General features: G+C 35.5%; 1 protein-coding gene across 1 annotated transcript in view; it reads left to right on the top strand.

Annotated features, from left to right (window-relative positions):
• The window catches only part of PRDM5 (PR/SET domain 5), a 254,641-nt gene that overhangs the window by 174,591 nt on the left and 57,251 nt on the right, over nt 1-22,799 (top strand). The window contains 1 exon segment of the mRNA XM_037830566.1: nt 16,427-16,512. Coding sequence (XP_037686494.1) covers nt 16,427-16,512 — 86 coding nt within the window.

Raw genomic sequence — 22,799 nt, 5'->3', positions numbered from 1 at the left:
TGGTTACTTTTTGTGTGTATGAATCTATGCCAAATTTTGTATAGATTCTTGCCTATTAAATGTGATCTGAGATCAAGAGATGTGGTCATCTAAATTCAAACAGCAGTGCCAGGACAGTCAACCAACACTACATTTAAATAAAGGTGGTGTGTGTATGTCTACACAAATACTTGTATAAATCTTATTTAGCTAGTTTTTAATTTATATCTAGATTTTTCTGCTTAAAACTCAGAACTCATTTAACTTTCTTATTTTATCCTTCCTTGGGTTATTTTGCTGTCAGGTTATACACTTGGGGACAAGTGCCTGGCAGCTTGGCTGTGGTTGTGTAGCAGTAGTGGATGCCAAACAATGTTAGTGATGTGGAAACCTGGCCAGTGGCTGGCATCTGGGCTTCCACAGCTGTCCTGGCATGGATTTCTTTTCCTGCGTGGATAAATGGTGTTTTTCCTTCTCTTTGCTTCACCCTATTCCCCAAATCATAGGCATCCATTTAACTTCCCAAATTTGAGCCTCACTGTGAGTCCAATGGGCTTATGTGGCTATTTCACTATGGCAGTAGATCTGTCATTACTTTGAGTACTGCAAATTCATTTTCTTCTCTCTGTTTATTATTTTTCCTTATAAAGTCATGTAATTTTTATCCAGCCCTTTTCTGTTCTAGGTTTAGAAATTTATGGTTGTCCTATAGCGTGATATATGTAAGGGGTAACAGCCTATTTCTGTAGAAAGAATTTGGTTAAAAGGAGGGCAGGAGATCAAGTGTCTAATGTAAGGTATGAACGAGGCTGTACTAGGAACCCAGTAAGGAAGGACACAATGAGGTGGAGAGGACCATAAATGAAGATAGGGTGGGGGCAGTTAGGAGAGGATGGCTGGTACAGCCTCTGCAGGGCAGAGCTTTCTGCATCAATGGTGCCCAAATTTTGGCCTCAACACTCCATACCACTCTTAAATATTAGTGAGGACTTTGAAGGTCTTTTGTTTATGTGCATTATATCTATATTTACAATATTAGAAAATTGAAGTGGAAAAATTTATTCAGTCATTTAAAAAGAACAATAATAAACCTCATTGCACACTAACCTAAACAACATATTATTGCAGAAAATAACTACATTTTCCAAATCAATATTAATTTAGGGAGAAGAGTGATATTGTTTAACATTTTTGAAAATCTGCTTTAAGAAGAGGCTGCTGGATTCTTGTATCTGTTTCTTCATTCATCTGCTGCAATATGTTCTTTTGGCTCTAGTATAGGAAGAAAATCCAGCCTCATACAGATATTAAGTTAGGAGGGGAGAGTATTTTAATAGACTTGGTCAGTTAATTTTAGGTATTATTTTCTACAACCCAAGAAGTAGTAGTTTGTTTAAATGCTTCTTGTCGTGAGGAACCATACATCCTATCAGAGAACCTTTCTTATTCTTGTATTAGAAGCCACTTGTCTGTCTTGCACATTGAATGACCTTTAACCCATGACTGATTTTGTAACATGATATACAGGTAATTTGGAAAATATTGTCTCATTTAGTTATATATATCTTCCACATTTGTTAATATCATCCTTGATTTCATTGGACAAGTCTAGGAATTCAGAAGCCTTTAAGCACATGGTGGCAAGTAAAGGTTTTCCAAAACTCTTAATTTTCACTTGACTACTCTAATTCTTATATTTGGCACAACTGCTGTCATTTCTTTTCTTTGAAGTATTGGGATCACTTCTTTATTTTCAAAAAAATGTTCACCAAGTACCCAAGTCTGAATAACAATAATTTGTCCATCAATAATATTTTTTAAGTAAAAATGGTGTTCTGTGGAAAAAACTGGCAGGTCAGCTCTTTTTTCGTATAATACCAACAAAAATCTGTGGAATTCACTTTTAGAAATATTAACATTAAAGAAGAAATTTGATAAACTCTCCTATCGATGAGCTGAACCCACCCACAATAAAAGTTAGACCTTTTCTTTTCAATCCATTCTTCATCCTGTAGCTTCATTATGCAATTTGTGGGAAACAGAATTTATAATGAATAATAGTAAATAACATGGTTCAAGATCTGGCTCACCAGTGAGTATAAAGTCACAGTGCTTCAAAGGAGTAAAGAGCCATATTTGGTAAACCAGCACCCAAACTTGTTACTGTTTTCAGCTTGGATTTGCTTAGTTTTTAAAATTCTCGTTGTAAGGAATGCAGAAGAAATGGGTTCGGACAAATGCCCTGCCATTTTGTTTAAGGTCAAGTCTCTGCTATATGAATTGAAATAATTGGAAACATTTGTGTAGTAGGTTATTGTCTTTTCCATTCTGTGACTTCTCATCTGGTAGATATTTGAGGTTCCCATTGTTCATTATATGTAAATATCCCTTCTCAGTTTTGATATTGTACTTACTTTGTTTACTAATCCTTTCATAGCCTGTCTGATGGATTTCTAAGACCATTCTCATTTTCCAGATGAGGAAGCTGAAATTCAGAGAAGCAAATGACTTATCCAGTATCAAGATAATAGGACTTAGATCTTTTGACTTCATATTCTATTTGATTTTTGTGTTATCTCTTCTTTTTTCTACACAGATTTCATAATTACCACAAGAGTTACGGAAAGCTCCACAGTGTAAAAGATGAGCATGAAATTCTGGAAGTCTTTTATTATTTCAGTACTACAAAAATTTGTGCTTTAGAGCCAAATGAAAAGTGCTTTGATGATTTTTTTGGGTTAGCATTCAAAATGTTCTTTTATTCCTAAGCCACCTTTGTAGTGGGCAACAACGTACAGAGAAAAGTATGATTAAAGTTAGTCTTAACAGATGCACATTTTTTATTTCCAAGAAATGAGTCTTAATTAATAGTTATACCTTTTAGTGAAGGGTTGCACCCTGGAATATAATGCAATGTGATGAGGTTTTTATGGAATTAAAGTTTTTTAGTCTGTTTTCCCAACATGTTTGAGAAGTAGATTTCATTTTGTATTCAAACTGTTCATCAGTAATTCAGGAAGTCACTTCTGTTTCTTACAATATCAAATAACACTAAACTTTACAAAGAAGAAATATGCGTCCAGATTATATTCCTTTTGTACAGTCTCCCAATCCATGTCTTTCACCATTTCCTATTGTTTTTGTGTGGCACTAAAGGCAGTTCCCTTCATATTAATTTCCTTAGAATAGATTATTTTTTTAATTGGCTCATTACTAGTGGTTATTCTAACTGTTGGTTTACTATCTGTTCGTTAGTTCAGGGAGGAATCCTAGTGTTTATGTCTCTGCCTTAATTTCTTGTTAATAATTCTTTTTTTTTTTTTCCTGTGGTATTAAAATGACTTTTTATTTATGTTGACTTTTGTAAAGGGTAAAGTATACAAATGTTGCCAATCTTATATCACTTCTCTCTCACATGCATGCACACACACACATGTATAAAATTCAAAGTCAAAATAATGTATATGGGTGGACCATTTAATTACATCAGATAACTTGAAATTTAAGTTTATGAATTTGTCAATTAGATGACCTTGGGTATATTAACAAACACTTTTGACCTTTACTTCTGTTACATATGAAATATAGATGATAAAACTAATCTTCATATTTTACTACAAGGAATAGATTGGAACACACACATGTATACATGCTAGAAAGTTCATAGGAAAGCTTAGACAAATCTATGGATCTACTGAAATGGAATGCAAAATTATATGTTTGCCAGTGTACAAGTGAATATGCATTTTTTCCATAGGCCTTTTTTTTTTTGATAAACTTTATTTTTTAGAGGAATTTTAGTTTTACAGAAAAAATGCATAGAAAGTATAGAGAGGTCCCATATACCTCCTCTCCTGCTCTCCTTCCCACCTCCCACCTTCCGTTTTTTCTCCTGTTATTAATGTTTCATTTTTTACAATTGATGAACCAATATTGATACATTATCATTAACCAAAGACCATGGCTTACATTAGATTTCACTCTTTGTGTTGTACAGTTCTATGAATTTTAGCAAATGCGTAATGTCGTGTATCCACCATTGTACTATTATACAGACCAGTTTCACTGCCCTAAAAATCTCCCTGTGCTCCTTCTACTCATCCTTTTCCCATCTCCCCTTGAATCTCTGCCAACAGCTGAATTTTTTACTCTCTCTATAGTTTTGCCTTTTCCATAAGGTAATATAGTTGGAATCATAAAGTATATAGATTTTTCAGACTGGCTTCTTTCAGTTAGCAGTATGCATTTAAGGTTCCTCCGTGTCTTGTCATGGTTCATTTATTTTTATTGCTGAATAACACTTCATTCTATAGATATACCACTGTTTATTCATTCCTCTATTGAAAGACATTTTTGTTGCTTGCAATTTTTTGCAATTATGAATAGAGCTGCTGTAAACATTCGTGTGCAGATTTTTGTGTGGACATAAGTTTTCAACACATTTGGGTAAATACCAAGGGGCATAGATCTCATGGTAAGCCTGCTTTTAGTTTTGTAAGAAACTGCCAAGCCTGTCTTCCAAAGTGACTGTACCAAATTATATTCCCACCAGCAATGATTGAGTGTCCCTGTTGCTCCACATCCTTGGCAGCATTTGGTGATGTCAGTGTTTTGGATTTTAGCCATTGTAATATGTGTGTAGTAGTCTCATTGTTTTAATTTTCAGTTCTCTAATGACTTATGCTGTTGAACATCTGTTCATATGCTTATTTGTCATCTTTATATTTTCTTTGGTGAGGTGTCTATTCATATATTTTGTAATTGGGTTATTTGGTATTGTTAAAGTAAACTTTAAGAGTTCTTTTTGTATTTCGGATACGGGTCCCTTATTGGATATACATTTTACAGATATCCACCACTAAATTTGTTAGCTGAGGTTTTTGTCAATATTGTTTATCGAGTTGGGGATTCCTAGTGCCAAGAGTTCTTATCATGAAGACATGTTGGATTTTGTGAGATGCTTTTTCTACATTTATTTTTATGATCATATTATTTTTCTTCTTTAGCTTATTGATGTGATGAATTATATTTATTGATTTTCAAATGTTGAACCAGTCTTGAATATCTGGAATAAATCCCACTTGTTCATGGTTTTTAATTCTTTTTATACATTATTATATTCAGTTTGCTAATATTTTGTTGAGGATGTTTGCACTTATTTTCATGAGCGCAGTTAGTCTGTAATTTTCCTTCCTAGTAATGTCTTTGTCTGATTCATAATGCTTTTTAAAAATAAAAAAATTCCACTTCCTTTCCTTTTTAATTGACTTTATCCTTTTCTACCTTAAATAACCAATTGGTTGTATCCTTGCTTCATCTTCTTTCTTCTCTGTCCATGCCCTCTACTTTTACTATTTCTTTTGCCACTGTTTAGGTGAAGTCTGACAAAACTTTGGTTTTTCCATTCACTTTGAAAGTTTTATTTTTCATAAACTTTCTATCTACCTTCTAAAGTCCATTCATTCTTCATAACTAGGTAATTGGAATAGGGAATGGCAGGTGCACACAAGACATCTACTTTTATAGATTTTTAAAAATATAATATTCTTAATTTTTAGAATAGAAAGGAATTCCAGAAATTATCTAGTTCCAGCCTTTTACTTGGACTAATGTCCAGCAACATTCATTGATTTGCCTAAGGTCACACAACTTGTACATGGCTCATTTAGAACTACACCATGCTTGAACTTTTCCCACTGTATCTCATTGCTGGTATGTTTATATCTGGTTCTTTAACATACCTCCTACTTCTTACTGTTACTTTCAGACTTAGAGTAGAATTATCTGTATTCTTTCGGATTGTTTGATGATGTTTTCTTGTTGATCTATTAACCAACTGAGAATAATAATCTAGACTTGAAAGCTAGACTTGTTAGCTTTGCTACCTGTGGCCTGGGAACTTAACTTCCAGATATGGAATAACTTTCCTGCCACTAAATCAGCTATCTGTATACTTTATTACTTAATGCCTGGTTCATATCCATTTTATTCCTTTGCCTAACCTGTAGTAAGTTGCTTAACCTCTTCAAAGCTTAGCTTGCCCGTCTGAAAAATGGGTAATAATAGTGCCAACCTCACAGCATTTTTGTGAGAAATAAATGAAGATGTATGTGATAAACATCACATAGTACCTGGCACAGTGTAATGTCAGCATGTGTTAAATATGAGTTGGAGCTGCTGATGTTCTTGATGTGTTTTTCTTTTGTTATTCCTACCTGTATCTAATTCCAACTATTCATACTCCCTTGATAAATTGTTTGACCCTCAGTTCCCAGCATCATAGTGCTCATCTTTTTATCACCTTTAGCAGCAGAATATAGATGAGGAAGATGAGAAGAGCACACAGCATTGCTGTCAAGACAGAGCTGGTTTGGTGTGAGCGAAGGCGCATGTACAGTGCGCATGTACAGTGTGTTGCTGTCACTGTCAGTGAAGGCGAATGTTTAGGTCTGTGCCTGGTGGGCAGCTCTGTAATTTATCATCTGGTTTCCTATGCCAGAATGACAGGGACGGCACTCTGTGGGTCAGCTGAAATAGTAGAGCACATTCTTTTGTTGGTTTACAGCTTCTTAGGGTCAGTGAGAGCTGGGGTTAATTCAGCAAGGGAATCCACAGACTGTGACATGAATTCCATCGGTTGTTCATAAATTATGAAAGAAATTCTAGGAACTGCTTTTGGGGTTTTAAAGCTCTGGGCCAGAAGGTTAATTACTTGTCTACAGTTCCAACCAACTTTCTGTGTTAATAGATACCGGCTGTGTTGGCCCTTCTGTTCTAGGCTAGCTTGTACACTGTCATTTGAATGTAGTAATAAATCACTGTCTTAGGAAATATTTAATTTTTTTATAGATACCTGTGTAACCAGCTTAGAAATAAAGGATGAATATATTATAATTTGATTTATACTTCGATTTTGCCACTGTTTTCTTTCTTTTCTAATACTTTTTTTCAAGGATTGAATTCATTCTTTTTAGGATATTTGTTCAAAGTTATAAAAAATAGTAGTTAGAAATGATTATGAGTAATTATAAGACAATAGTAACAATTATGAATAAACAAAAATAGACAGTTACCAAATTATATATAAACAAATGAAATTTCAAGGCATGGTCTTTGCAATTTTATAAGAATTAAATGACCTCTAGATGTTGAGAGGGGATTTCTTTTGATATATTTATTTTCTAAGTGGTTTTTCTTTAACATTGGACCAAATCAAATGTTCTCTTACCTGCAGTTAACCTAAGATTTAATAGAATAATTGAGTGTAGAGTCTGTATAGAGATAAATTCCCTCAGGGTCACACTTCAAGGGCTTCAGGTTTGCCCTAAGAAGTTTTTTATTGTAATTTTCATATTCATGGGTGGTCTTGAACTGCATGGTTTTTCTTTCTCAGTGTTATTTTGATACTTCAAATAATTTCTGACCACCAACCATCTTGGTGAAATGTACCATTTCCTTCTCTTTTGCTTCTGTATTCACCTTCTACCCTGTTGATTCTGGGTTAGTGGCAGCCATATATAACAACTTAAGAGAGAGGCATTCATTTGGGCTTTCATTAGTAGTATGATTATATAGGTTTTTTCTTTTTTTCAAAAATATCAAAGGCACTAATTTTTAATGCAGTAATTGTAGTGATTCTTTCAGGGTTTGTCATGGCTGGGCAGTGGGGCACAGAGGGAAGTGTAGGGAGGTAACATTAGCCCTGGAATATACTGTTATGAACCATCAGCAAATGAATTTGTAATACAACCATAGAATCCCTGATAAGATGGATCATTTAAAAATATACCATCATTTTGTAACTCTAATTTTATTGTTTCTTCATTTTCTTTATACACTGGGATCCTCAAAAATGGAAGTGGCCTACCCAACAGTTTTCATCAACTCTATTTCTATATCTTTATCTGCTGATAAATTAAGTTTGGAATACCAACATTTTCCTATAGTTTAATAAAAATAAAGATTTTGAAAAAGTTTAGGAAAATGGTGGCAATGGTAGGAGAGTGCAGCTCAGAGGAAATCAATAAGGAGATTTTATTTCCTCTGAGAACATAGTTTCTCTTACTACTGCTACCATTTTTCCCCCAAGAATAATTCTCTCCCAATTGTTTTTCTTCAACTCTGAATTACCCTGCAGGGCTGGGGAATGTTTTACAGCTTCTCTGGTTTTGAGGGAAAGAGAATCATAGAGAATTACTTCTGGATTCCTTGCTACTCAAGTATACATATTTAATATAATGCACTATTTACAGGCATACTCTGTTTGCAGGCACCTCAGGTTTAACTGTTTAATCACTCCGTGACCACTGTTCACAAACTATGCTCATAAATACTGCATTAACACTTCTGGTAGAAATTCCTGAAAAGGAAAACTTCTGGGCAAAAGGATTAATGCCTTTCCCACCAATGTCTGATACCCTAACAACAAAAGCAAATGGGTAATTAAGAACCCGCCCTACCTTGTCCTTTAACATAGCAGAGTTGAAAACTTATGGAGTTTTTATTCCTTTGTCAGAACCTTTAAAACTCTGCCAACATCTGAATTGTTCAGCTGTTTCTCCTGTTTGTAATCCACGCCTCTTCACTTCTGTCAGCACTCACATCAGGGACCCCATGAAGACGTCTGCTCCCTTCAGAAAATCACATGTAACAGGGATCATTTATACCCATGATTGGCCTAAGCAGAAGCATCCTAAGTAGGGAGGAATCTTTAACTTTCTCTTCCTAGCCAATTATACTTTTAAATATTTATTAACTCCTGTCCTTTCTTACATTGCATCTCGTATTCTGTATTTGGGGGGGGAGGGTGGGGGGAGCATCAGTAAAATTCAGCTTTTGTTTTGTTTTGTTGTGTTTGGTTTTGCCCTCAATTAATAAGTAGATCTGGTGCATTATTATTTCAGACTGGAAAGTTAGTGGACACATGGCTCTACTTTTTTTCTTCTTCTGGATGAACCTCACCTTGTTTGATTTAGCACATCTTCAGAAGTGAAGGAAGGATACTGTAACTGTAAGATTCTTGACAGAAAGTGTGTATCTTTTACTTTTTGTAGCTCTGTACAACCTTGCATTTTTTTTAAAAAGACTCAATTTATTTTGATTCAGGTGGCAAAGGTATTTTGAGAAGTAAAGGACTCTTCATCTTTATTCATACACCTTTAGATTTTTACATTTTGTTGCCCACTTCCTCAGAATAGTTAAGGTCTTTAAGGCTTTAAACATACAGTACCTCTGTAAATATTCAAGGAGTAAATGTTAAGCTCAATTCTTTGTTGTCTTTGTAAAAAAGATGGTGTTCATCACCACAATCTATCTCTGAACATTTTCCTTACATCAGAAAGAACCAGAACAAGAATAAAAAAATAAAAGTGAAAAAAGAACACCCAAATCATCCCCCCCATCCCACCCCATTTGTCCTTTAGTTTTTATCCCTATGTCTCTACTTATCTATACACTAGATAAAGGGGGTGTGATCCACAAGGTCTTCACAATCACACTGTCACTCCTTGTAATCTGCATTATTATATAATTGTCTTCAGGAGTCCAGACTGCTGTGTTGGAGTTTGGTAGTTTCAGGTACTTACTTCTAGCTATTCCAATACGTTAAAACCTAAGAGGTGTTATCTATATAGTGCATAAGAATGTCCACCAGAGTGACCTCTCGACTCCATTTGAAATCTCTCAGCCACTGAAACTATTTCGTCTCATTTTGCATCCCCCTTTTTGTCAAGAAGATACTGAATGTATTTCAATAAAACTGAATTTAATAATAATAATAATAAAGATGGTGTCCTTGTATTTAACTTCTTCAGATAAAGTGTGATTCGTCAGGATTTGGCTAACGGGAGTATTCCAAAAGAGTAACAGTGTGAGTTTCAGTGAGTTCAGCGGGGCTTCATGGCTCTTCTTGCTGCAGGGGGAAAAAAAAGTATTGCAATCCATTGAAAGGTGCCAAGAATGAACTTGAGCTACTTCCATTTGTCAGTGTAGCATTACACTTCTCTCTGTGGTGTATTCTAATTTATTAGATGCTCCAAAAGTTGAGGGGATTAGAATGGGGGGATTAAGAAAAATGATTGGGTAATGCTTTCACAATTATATATTTTTTAGTTTAATTTTCATTTAGAATGAGAAAGTTTGTTTTGTAACAATTTCCTTAGTCCACAAATGAAAAATAAATCAGTCCCCTGACATTTGTGGAAAACAAATGTAAAGTTGTTCTAAAGAATTCATATGTTCTACATATATTTTTAAGCTCAACCATGCGGAACCATCTTAGAGTATTTTTCATGAAACATAAGCTTCTGAGGTTTGCTTTTTCATATGAAAGTCTTGCCATCTTCAAAAGTGAATTTTGTTAGAAAAATCAAAGTAAAAGTATGGCTCTTTTTATATCTTTATGTCTTCAAATGTTATTTTATTTTGATTCATTGAAAATGAATGAAAGTTTAACCTTTTTGCATTTTAAGTTACATTTTCTCTGTGTGGGTATCTTCATCTTTTTCACAGAATTATGAGAGTTCTTTGGAATATACATAGGTTTTTGAAATATACTAACTGACAAGAGTAAAAATAATTATTAAATGCATTCTGAAACTGGTATATTTTTATTTTAAACAAAATCTCTTAAAACGTATATAGACACATTATAAATTAAACTTTATTGCTCATTTACAAAATCCATCAAAGCATAGGGCACATTAATTGTACACTTTTTTAATTTTAAATTTTATCATGATTGTTTTTACCAAATTCATTGCTTCAGTGTGTTTAGTAACATTACTAAAACTTGATCTCTAAGCCTCTGACAGAGTGGTTAATTTCACTTCTTAAACCCGTGGTCTAGTCCATTTGCACATTCTCTGATATCTTTAATTTAAACAATTGTTTCTTAATGCCTACAGATGGAGAGAGGAATGAAAACCATGCAAAAATTTTGTCAATGAAGTCTTAATATTACATTGGTATCAAGATTCAAGTGATTTGCAAGATTTTCCTTTGATAATTTTATATTATGAAAACCAAGATCCTTAGAAAGAATTTGTGTCAAGATATTTTACATTGAAGTGGTTACATAGTAAGAGATTGATATTCAGTGATTCAGTGGTTTTAGGATCCTTTTGTCATGAAGTTGCATGCTAGACTAAACTCTTCACAAATTTTCTTAAAATATTGTTTTAATGTTAGTATGTTAATCCTTTGATGAGGGCTAGAGTTTTTCTTATGTCTTCAAATAAAATTACATTTGATAAAATAATGCTAACGTCAATAAATTATAGTTTTATTGGCATATATTAGACTAGAATCCAAATTTTTAGTGTTGATTTTAGCCATACTTGCCTGTGGGTGGTTTTCATTATAATGGTCTTTCTTCATAAGAAATGCAAGATAGCTTGTGTGGGACAAGACTGAACTCTGGCACAGTGCTCCATGTGGCATCCAGATGTCCCCTTTCATTACCACTGTCTGCCTTTGGAAGGCCTTCTCCAATTTTCTTGAGCTCCTTTCCTAACATTTCCCCCACATTTCTAATACTTTCAAGCTATTGCCATCTTAGGTGTGCTGGTAGTGAGAATTTGGAGGCACTTTTTTCAAGCCCAATAAGCTAAAATATTTCTAATTCTAAAGTGGAGTGTTCCCAAAAAATGTACTTTAATAACATTAAATTAGTATCAAAGAACTGTAGTCATTCAATTATTTTGCCTTTCCTAAAGACCTTGGGTAAGACCTCTCGCTGTCTGCTCTCCCAACTCAGCGGTCTTTCTGGAACCTGTTTCCTTGTTTTATTTTCTTCACATAATTATCTTTATCTGAAATTATCTATATATTTCTTTAACTTTTTCTTGTCTTTCTCATATCACTAGTAAAACTGAAGAGGCAGTGGTTTTGTGAACCTATTCATACCTGTATTCCCAAAGCCAAGGACAGTAACACTATAAGATGGTATGTGCTCACAAAATAATTATTTAATGAATGAATAAATTAACCCCATGGAATATCCACTTTACAGCACCTTTTGGTGTGTGTGATTTAACTTTTTATTAGAAAAGTTGTAGGTTTATAGAAAAATCATGTAGAAAGTACTGAGTTCCCATATACCACCTCCCCAATAATTTTCCCTATTATTAACACTACATTGCTAGCAAAACCGTGTAGTATAAATCTTATAGTGAATTATATTTTTCTTCTAAAACCTAGCAGGTGATAACCTATTGTTTTAGTTTCCCAGGCTGCTGAAGCGAATATCACACTATGGTTTGAAGTTAAGAGAACATCCAAATCAAGGCAATGCTGCTCACTCTGTGGCTTTCGCTCTCTGTTTCTCTCTCTCTTTTCTCAGTTTCATTCTTTTTATAAAGGACTCCAATAAGAGAATTGCTATATAATTCTATATAATGTGGTTTTTCAAGGCACGGGTTTAATACTATTATCAACATTTGCATTTACTTAGAAACTTCTTCAAGATATCACACACATTCCTAACTTGTGCTTCTCTCCCCAACTTTTTCCCTGATATGCTTTGAAAACCACGAGAATGCCCAATCTATCAGCCAATAAGATCTGGTTAATGTTTACCGTAATTGTGAGAAGCAGAGTTTTTTCAGTAACTTTGAAATTCTGATCAAAAAGTCTAATCTAAAAGTGAGTTCAAATTCTGATTCCACCATTTAATAACTGTGTCATCTTGAGCATATGACTTAGTCTTTGTTTGCCTTATTTTCCTCATTTGTAAACTAGAGATACAGATACCTAAATAGTAACATTGTTGCAAGAATTAAACTTGCTAATATATTTAAAGGATTCTGATCAGTTTAATAGGAGGCTCCATAAGTTGTAGTTATTGTTAATATTATTTCCATTTTGATTGGCTATATTTTTAAACTAATAATCCTATTAACTAATTTTAATGTTAGTCAGAATTTAAATATTGTGGTTAGCCTATGCAAAAAGAAGACAGTCAGTGTCTAAATCTACCTGAGGTCATAACATATAGTCATTATTTGGACTTGTATTGTACACCAGAGCTCAAGTAAGAAAGAAAGATCTATATTTTTAGTTTGCTAAAATTGATGGTTAGATTCTGTATGCACCAGGATGATTTTATGTGTAGGCAAATACTATTTCCTAGAAATATACTCTTCAAAATAATTTAAACTGAGGGAAATTTTGTATTATATGCATCATCTGAAATTAACCTAAGAATCAAAGCTTGTCTTCTTTAATATACAAATTTAAGCAGATGATTTTAATAAGTTAATAATATTAACTTATTGTACAAGTAACCCCCAGCTTCACATTGTATGGGATAGCAGATGGCTTTATCCTTGGAGTTTAAAGCAATGTGATGCAAAGACAATAGCTGTGAATATTAAATTATCTTAGAATTGCTTAAAAATTTTGAGTTAACTTTTTGTTACTATTTTCATCATTCTTTATCCATAATTGAGATTTTATTTGTTAATTGATTCTATTATTAATAGGTTAAGAGGAAAATATTTTAGCATTCTTTACTATCTATCACCAAAGCAAAACATAATTGCTTTGAAAACAGAAATTACTTTTGTTTCATACTTTGTGAAGAAGAAAATCAATATTATCTGTAATTCTATGAAGCAGGAGTTACCACTGTTAACATTTTGCTATGTTCTCTTCTAGTCCTTCTTTGTGTGCATGGTTAAAGGTTAAATGGTTAAAAATCCAATAAATGATAGTTCTTGCTACTGTTCCTACTACTGCTGCTGATGGTGTCACAAATACTTCTGTTGCCAGATTTCGGCTACCAGGTTCTTGGTTGTGCCCTCAGAAAGAGTTCAAGGGCACAGCACAGACAGAGCAAGTAGGTAGGAAGTTTATTGAGTACACGTGCAGGGAGCAGGCAGGCCCTCTCGCAAGATAACACAGGCAAGGAGGCCCCCAGCATTGGGGCCATCTGCTTTGATTGCTTCGCTTTACTTACTCCTCCTCGCCCTTCCTTGTTCAAAGCCCTTGCTCCTACCCTCGCTTCTCTCCAGGGCAGTGCCTGGTGGTTGATAGTGCATTTGGGCAGTCAGCTGCTGCCAGGTGTTTCCGTAAGTGGGTAGCCCCCCGCCAAGGTATCTGTGGGGACAGGCCCTCCCGACCTTATTAACCATCTTGCTCAAGGGCTTTTTCACGGTATCCTCTCTCCCCTCTTTTGCTGCTCTAGCCTGCCTCACTACCACTATTATTTTTGTTTTTGTCATCATCATTGAGCAGAAGAATTCTAAAAATACCAGAGAAGTGAAAACAAAATGACTTAGATATGTATGGAGAAGTGAGTGAAGAAGGGGATACCTTAGATGGCTCCCAAGTTTCTGATTTGGTAACTGGTTGGATGAGGTACAATTAATCAGACCAGGATAAACAGGACACACAGCATCAGAAGATGAAGTTTGTGAATTCAGAATGACTCATGATGAATTTGCATTGTCTGTGAGTCATGCAAATGTAGATAAGGTGAACATGTGGATATCTGTGGCTGGGGCTCAACAGAGAGCCCTGGAATTAAGATAAGACACATGATCAACTTAGAGTTAAAATAAGATTCCATTTTTGTAAGTATCCAAATAAATTGGACTTTAAGCCTTTATTCTACTAACTTTGAAAAGCCACTCCTTTCCAAGGTCACAATTATGATAAGATTAAGAATTCCATGTTGACCTACCTAGACCAAAGGTTGATTTTTGCCTCACAGACAAAATTGGCAAGTCTGGATAGTGCATTAAAAGGGCCTGTTTCCTATTTATGCTGCCATTACCGTTTTCAGTTTTTCCAGTTTGGGGATTTCATCTCCATGTTACATTGCTCAATCCAAAGGGAGAATCCTGGGTACTACTTCTTGAAGAGGAGGGGCAGGGAAAATGCCCCTCTGCCAGGGGCTCTGCTTTCACTTGATGTCACTGCTGAAAACAAAATAGAAGAATGTAAGGCCCCACGTCAGGTGGGGGCCTTGAAACTCATGAGAGCACCTGCTCTTTTCCTGGAGCAGTGTCAGGGACTGGAGAGAGGTCAGGGAAAGACGAGATGAAAAGTAACTGTTAGATTGAACAACCTGGCAAGTCCATATTCCATAGAGTAGGCTGCAAGTTGGAAAAGCCGATGAAGGTTTTCAATTAATTCCCTAGAAGAAGTTGACTGGCTGAAGTAGAGATAGGAATTCATCTTTCAGACTGCTGAAACCATCAGTTCACCCTTGAGGGCCTTCAACTGGTTGGATGAGACTTTTCTCATTGCTGAAGGTCTCCTTTGTTCATCGTAGATATAATCAGCCCTAGATGTAATCAACTGACTAAAGATTTAAATCCATGAAATGTTTTCAGAATAATAGACCAGTGCTTGCTTGACCAGACAAGTGGACACCGTAACTGGCAAATTGACACATGAACTTAACCTTCACAGACATTATTGGGACATATAAAAAAAATTGGGATATAGACTATGGGCTTCATGTCAATGTTAAATTTCTTGAACTTGATAAGATAGTTACATAAGTGAATAGCATTGGTCTTAGGAAATGTACATGACAGTATTAAGTGTTAAGGAGCATGATGTGTGTAACCTACACTCAAGTGTTCAGAAAATGGATTGTAAATATATGGAGAGATATATGGAGAGATAGATAGCTGGATAGATTAATAGATGGATTGATAGAATGATAGGGCAGATGTGGCAAAATGTTAAAATTTGGTGGATCTGGGTATCTTGGGGGAGGAGTATGTTGGGGTTCTCTATATGGGGTTTGTGTTATTTTTGTAATTGTCCTGTAAGAGTGAAAGTATCTCAAAATAAAAAGTTAAAAAAATCATTTTGACTATTTTCTAAACTCTACCTCTACATCAGAGGTACTCGGTTACATCATAAAGTATGGATCAGTTATTGTTTAATTTAACTACCAATGGCTATGTTTGCCCTTTACCAATTTTATGAAGTTATTTTAAAACCCAATGCCCTAGTTAAAACAGATTCATTCACATGAAACTTTTTTTAATAAAAAAGTGCCAATGTTCCAATTAATAAAAGACCCATAATCAGTTATTCAGTTATAGAACAAATTGATTAATATAAAATATTTTAATAAATTCTCAACATTTAAGATTTAATTTAGGCTTAAGTATTAAAATGAATATGCAGCAGTTTTCCTGTTAGTGTTAGCTTATGTTGTTTATTTCTGAGTATTGAAAGCCTGTTTCAGTTTCCTCTCTACAGGAGAAGGTATTGTCAGTTCACTGCCCTCTTGCACTGCCCCTTTTGCTGTCTGCTCAGCTGTGCCCTGGAGCCTGTCCTTGAAACTGGCACAAAGACATCTGTGGGTAACAGTCACCTAGGTGACAAAGAGCTGAGTGTGTGAGGAGTGATGGCACAGGACTTACTTTGCGGCTTCCTTTGCTGCTGCTTATTTTTCTGACACTGAGGCTTCCTTTATTTGTAGGTGAGCGTCCCTATCAGTGCCCTTACTGTGAAAAAGGATTCAGTAAAAATGATGGATTGAAGATGCACATTCGTACTCACACCAGGGTAAGATTATATTTTGTCTCAATAATGTTGGTTATGAAAAATATACATATTTTGAAGGAAAAATATTTAGCTTTACATGGAAAAATAGAGGTGATGCATCTGTATTTATGATAGACATTCAGTGATAATTTATTTTAAAGGTAGAACAATAAAAGACAAAAATCAAAACCCAGAAAGCATCCCCATTTTTTGAATTGTAAATCAGTTTTCAGGAATATAAGGGAGTTATAAATGATAAGTTTCCAGAATAATACCTTTTTTAACATATTTATACTAGAAAATATAAAACTGACTTTGCCAATATATTCTCCAGTAATAGGAACATTTTTGAATCTAGATGAGACTGTTGGCATTTGACCACTAAGTAATTATGAACAAGTCTATTTACAATAAAGATGCTGCAAATAATTTCAACTATAGGGAGAGTTGGAAAACAAGGAAGTGTGGCTTGGCACTTTGCAGGGCATTCCTAGCACTCTGTTTTATTCTTTTCCAAGGATGCCTTTTTTCCTCTGATGCTCTTTTTCCTCTGCAGTCAACACCTCAACACCTCTCACTAGACTCTGGTCACTCGGTACATGGGCTTTTCCCAGATCCAAACATCTGCATCACATGTTATAAAAATGTGAACGTCTCACCCTCCATCCAAATGCGTTCTTAGCTCATTGTTCAGTGTAAGGCACAATTAAACACTTACTTGATGTAAACTTCCTACTTGGAAACTTCATGCTGTTTTACATAACTAGTCTTGATTTTGCTGTATATATCCTTTTGCAAGTATTATCTTTCATATATAGTTCCTTTTCATTTCAACCTTTACAATAAAGTGCTTATGTTCTGCATATAAATTGTAGACTTTTTCAAATTTTACGAGTCATGCCCAATCCATTTAAGAGCAGTTCATAATTTAGGTCCCTTTTGGATTTTACTTTTCACCTTAGGTTGTAAAATAAAAACTCTAGAGTAAACTCATAGTACTAATACCCTTCCCAGTGTAATAATATTCTAGTCTTCTACTTCAGCTCTGTAGGGCATGCAAAAATACCCTCTGAGGTCCTGCGAAGGAAACATTCTTCTTGTCCTTGTGGTGGAAGAGAGAGGCAGCATCTCCACACATTAATGCAAGTCCATAGCAGGTTTCCCATTCAGGTTTATACTATAATATTCACATAATTGCAGTGTATACTAAATAAGAAATTATTTCTCAAACTGTAAGGGATTAGACAGATATTACTGTTTATAATAATATTATTAAGGGTACAATAGTCAAGATGTTTATTTCACAATGAATATTCTTAAAGAGATTTAAGTATTTAAATTAGTTTAAACTTAGCCAGGTGGTTATTTTATATGTGTGCAGTTGTTACAGAGGTGTCAGTAACATGCTTAAAAGATTGCAACATTCAAGCAATGGAGCCCTGGTTCTTCTTAATGGAAACCAGTGATGTTAACCAAAAATATATGGTTAGTTTGGGTACATATTGTACACATGATTACTGAAGAGAAGTATGATTACCCCAGAGAAGAGACTGTTTAAATCACTGTGGGGGGTGGGGGAGGGAGGGCAATGGTGGATACATTTTGGTTTTTCTCAAGACAATGTGATATTTCCAAGTAAACTGATTTGTTTTTTACTTTGTTTTAATGTATAATTTATTAATGAAAATATTATAAATTATTAGAATAAATACAAAGACCACTAATTACATGCCACATACTCTTCTAGGACCTTCACATTTATTAATTCAGTTAAGCCTCACAACAGCCCTGTGAGGTAGGTATTATCATGTGGACACTTTTGACAAATGAGGAAACTGAAGCAAAAGAGATTTGAACCCAGTCAGATTGTCTGCCACACCACCCCTTTACCTGCTACGCTTTTCTGCCTTTTATTCAATTAAACATTTCCTCTTTCCACGGACTCTGATATACTTTCCTGTATCTTTTCACACCAGACAAATTACAATAATGACTCTAAATTTAAAAGTCTAATGTCCTTTTGAATATTTGAACCTTGACTCTATCATCCTGAAGTTCCCTCCAAAATGTTTAGGTGAAAATGGAACCTTGTTGGCACCTCTCAAGCACTGATTGCACAAAAAGAAAACAATTCCCAGTCTTGCCAAAGAATGCATAGACGTAGAATTATCTAATATTTTAGACAGAAACCCATGTAATTAATAGAGAATACTATCAAAGGGACAGTGTAAATAAATACAAGGCTTTCTGAAGTTTTAACTCAGACTCTTCTATACTTTTTTCTTTTTTGTGTTATCTTTTATCACAGTCAACATTAGTTTTGATGTCTTGTTTATTAAACATTGGATAAATTGAACAAGTACATATATTCTTTGCATATTAGTCTAACTTGCCAAAAACTAATTAAGGTTATCAGCTAATGCAATTGAATTAATATAAAAAACCCAAAGAGACTTTTAAAACTTTTTTCAAAAAGTTCTGGAAAACGGGCTCTGCAACGTCTTATTTTCCCAATATCATTGAGATTTATAAGACTTAATTTTAAAAAAGATACCATTACATTTATACCATTTATTTGATAACTGCTGGATGCTTTAGAGAAGGGTCACACATCCATTTCTCTGTGGGAATTATTTATAGTGTCCAGTAAGAGCCACAGTTGTAGAAGATGATTTTGCTAAAGTCCAAACAGGCTGACCAGTCATTGGCCGCCTTTCATGGAGAGGCCAAAGCCTAGTAATTTATTCATTTCCTTCAATATATATGCTCTTTATCTTTGGTTTTCAGCATATTGACTATCACGTGCTTAGATATATTTTTCTTTGTATTTATCTTGATTAGATCTGTGGTTTATTCTCTTTCCTTAAATTTTGGAAAATTCTCAGGTTTTTTTTCAAATATTTCTTTGGCCTCCTTTCTTCTTATGTGATGCCAATTACGTATGTTATACTATGGATATTGTCCTGTAGCTCTTGTTTGCTCTCTTCTGTTTTGTTTTGTTTTGATTTATTTGTCCTTTTTAAAATCCTCTTTTATCTTTGTCTGTGTTTCTAATATCTATTGACGTATTTTCAGTTTCGCTGATTGTGTCCTTTGGTGTACCCAGTCTGCTGATAAGCCTAGTTAAGGAGTTCTTCATCTTTGATATCATGCTTTTCTTTTCTAGCATTTCCATTTGACTTTTTAAAAAATAATTTTCATATTGTTGATGAAATGCCCATTTGTTCATTCATGTGGTCCATCACTTTTATTAGGCTCTTTCATATATTAAGCAAACTTCACTGTCTGATATTTCTACCATCTGTACTATCCTTGGAGCTGGTTGTGTTGACTTTTCCATCTCTTGATAATGGGTCATTTTTTTTCTTTTTTTCTGTGTGTGCATCACATAGTTTTTTATTGACTGCCTGTTACATGTACAGAAATAGTAGAGACTGAGGTAACTAACATTTATGCCTAGGAGTAGGCACACTTCTGCCAGGATGTTAAGGTGAGGGGTGGAGCCAATCTAGTCACCAGTTGAACTAGAATTGGATTTTATTGCTACTGTATTTATCTTTAGTGCACCATAGGCTTCAAGCTTCTTCAGTGGGCTGTTGTCACTGTTTTTCAGTGTGAGGTCAGGAGAGCCAGGAACTTTTTTCAGTGATTCTGCTCCACCATATGATTTTAGCAGATCTTGTATGCTTCTGCTACAGAAAGTGTCCTCTCTGCCTGTACCCCTACGCCAGATGTAGTCTGCTAGTGCTTGCTACTTGGCTCAAGGCTTGAGAGGGGACAGAGAGGGCTTACTTGGTTCTCATGTTCTAGCGTAGAGTAAGGCAAGTATATGCACCTGATTCTCGGGGATGGGTCTTTCTCAGTATTCTGTCCCTACCCCAGTGACAGGCAACCTCTGCCTCTGTTTCAGTTCAGGTTCTACAGCTACACTGTCCTATCTGTTAGCCACATGTGGCTAATTAAATTTTAATTGTAATTAATTACAATTAAATGAAATTAATTAATGAAAATTCACTTCCTCAGACATAATAGCCACTTTACAAAGGTTAAATATTCATGTAAGGCTGGTGGCCACCATGTTGGACAGGAGAGATATAGAGCATTCTATTTTTCTGTCCGTAGCAATTCTGTTGGAAAGCACTTGTCTAGAATTGAGGGTGGGTTTCCTGCCCCTACCTTTGTGGCAAACAAACTCTGCCTTGTATCAGTGGAGGATCTGGTGCACAAATGAGGTTCCCACTCATATTCCAGCTGCAGCAGTCCTCTTCTGTGGATTATTGCAGGACCTGGGGCCTCTCCCCCAGTGGTGATGGCTTTGCTGTATGTCAGTGTTGTATGCCCCTCCCAGAGGCAGAAGATCTTTTCCTGGGTTCAGAACACCCAAGGGCAAATGGCTTTTGCCTCCTGTCAAAGCAGGGTAAGATCAAAGGCCTGAAGAGGTGTCCTGTACCTCTCCCAGAGGCAGAAGGTTCTTGCTTCCTATGTAAGAAGGGTCTGTGGACTTGGCAAGTTTTGTGCTTATTCCCTGGCAGTGTTCAGTCACCACCTTGTACTCATGCCGGGACCAGTACACAGATGAGTTTCTCCAGGTACCATTGTTTCAGTCTCAGATCTCTTAGACCTCCCTAGGACATGCAACCTGTGCTCTCTCAGCTCTCCTACCTCCAGTTTTTGTTTTTGTTTTTGTTTTTGTTTTTCCCATGAGCACTTGATGGAGTCCAGTGGAAACGAGATTGTGAGTATGTGTGGACTGGCCATGTGTCTGGATTCCCCGGGATTCTATCTAAGCTGTCACTAACCCACACTGGACCTTTAAGAAATCACTCAAGTTTCACTTGTTTTCTTTCTACACATCTGCATGGCAGCTGCCTCTTTCTCTTATGCTCTGACAAAGATGTGAATTTTCCCAAGACTTTAGCCTTGGAGATGGTACAGGCTTATTACCAGACCCTTTCCTCCTCCTCTCACCTGTTTATCTGGAAAGGTCTGACTAATCCAAACTATATGTGAGGTAGAAAAATGTCAGTTGCTTAACTTCTTATGTGTTCTCCAGAATGTCCTCTCAACTCTATTTGAAATCTTTCAGCCACTGAAACTTTATTTTGTTTCCTCATGCCCACATTGCCAGGGAGATTTACACCCCTGGGAGTCATGTCCCACATAGAGGGGGAGGGCAGTGAGTCCACCTGCTGAGTTGGCTTAGAGAGAGAGGCCAAATCTGAGCAACAAAGAGGTTCTCTGCGGGTGACTGTTAGGCACAATTATAAGTAGGCTTAGCCTCTCCTTTGCAGTAACAAACAAAGATCAAGGGCTTGACCTTCTAAATTGGTAGTCCCCATTGCTTACTAGAATATAGGAATTCCTCAGGTGGGTAAGTTTAATATTTCTACTTTTTTTCCCCAGTCCCTCAAGGGAACTTTGCAAATAATTTTTTTATTCTTTGCCAAAATTACTCTGGGATGTATCGAGGCTTCACACTGACCTGTACAAATCAACCAGATCTCACACCCTATTCAAGGTTCTGTGTAGTTACGATGGTTGAATAAACTGACAATATAAGTTAAATTATATAGTGTGCTACAAAAAATGTAGATTTTTCACAAAATAAACATTTCTTCCTTTGGTCTCACAAAGAAGTTCAAGTTCTAAAACACAGTCAATATCATCCTTTACCTTTTAGTCTGATTTAGCTTAGTCCTAACCAAGTACATTTCGTTTGTATCTCTAAATGATGTCTGATCTCTTTTTCAGCTTTTTTAACATTTGCTGTTTGGGGTAATGCTGAAATTCATAGCTGCTGAACTCTGGCTCCAACTCTCAGGGTCACACAGATACTTGAAGTTCCAGGAACTGACCAGGTTATATACAAAGAGCTCAGAATCTCAGAATTTAGAAATAACCATGATAACTCAGGAATAGATGTAACTGTTGTCAGAGCTTACAGTCTAGGAACATTTGCCATAAGCCTTCCCCTGATAACCTATGCTCTCAGATTCAGTTCTCAGAGTTTGCACAATATAGTTCATTTTAGTGAGGCATTATAATGTTTGTCTTTTCATTTCTGGTTTATTTTGCTCAACATACTTTCCTCAGAGTTCATTCACCTAGTTGGATGCCTCACAACTTCATTCCTTTTTGCAGCTGTTCAATATTCCATTGTATATATACACCACAGTTTGCCCTCCATTCATCAGTTGATGTACCCTTAGGCCACCTCCATCCATTGCAAATTGTGAATACTGCCACCATAAACAATGGTATGCAAATGTCCATTCGTGTCCATGGTCTCATTTCTACCAAGTATATAC

This window comes from Choloepus didactylus, chromosome 3 (assembly GCF_015220235.1).
Source record: "Choloepus didactylus isolate mChoDid1 chromosome 3, mChoDid1.pri, whole genome shotgun sequence".
Lineage (NCBI taxonomy): Eukaryota > Metazoa > Chordata > Mammalia > Pilosa > Megalonychidae > Choloepus > Choloepus didactylus.
This window is presented reverse-complemented; position numbering and strand designations above follow the sequence as displayed.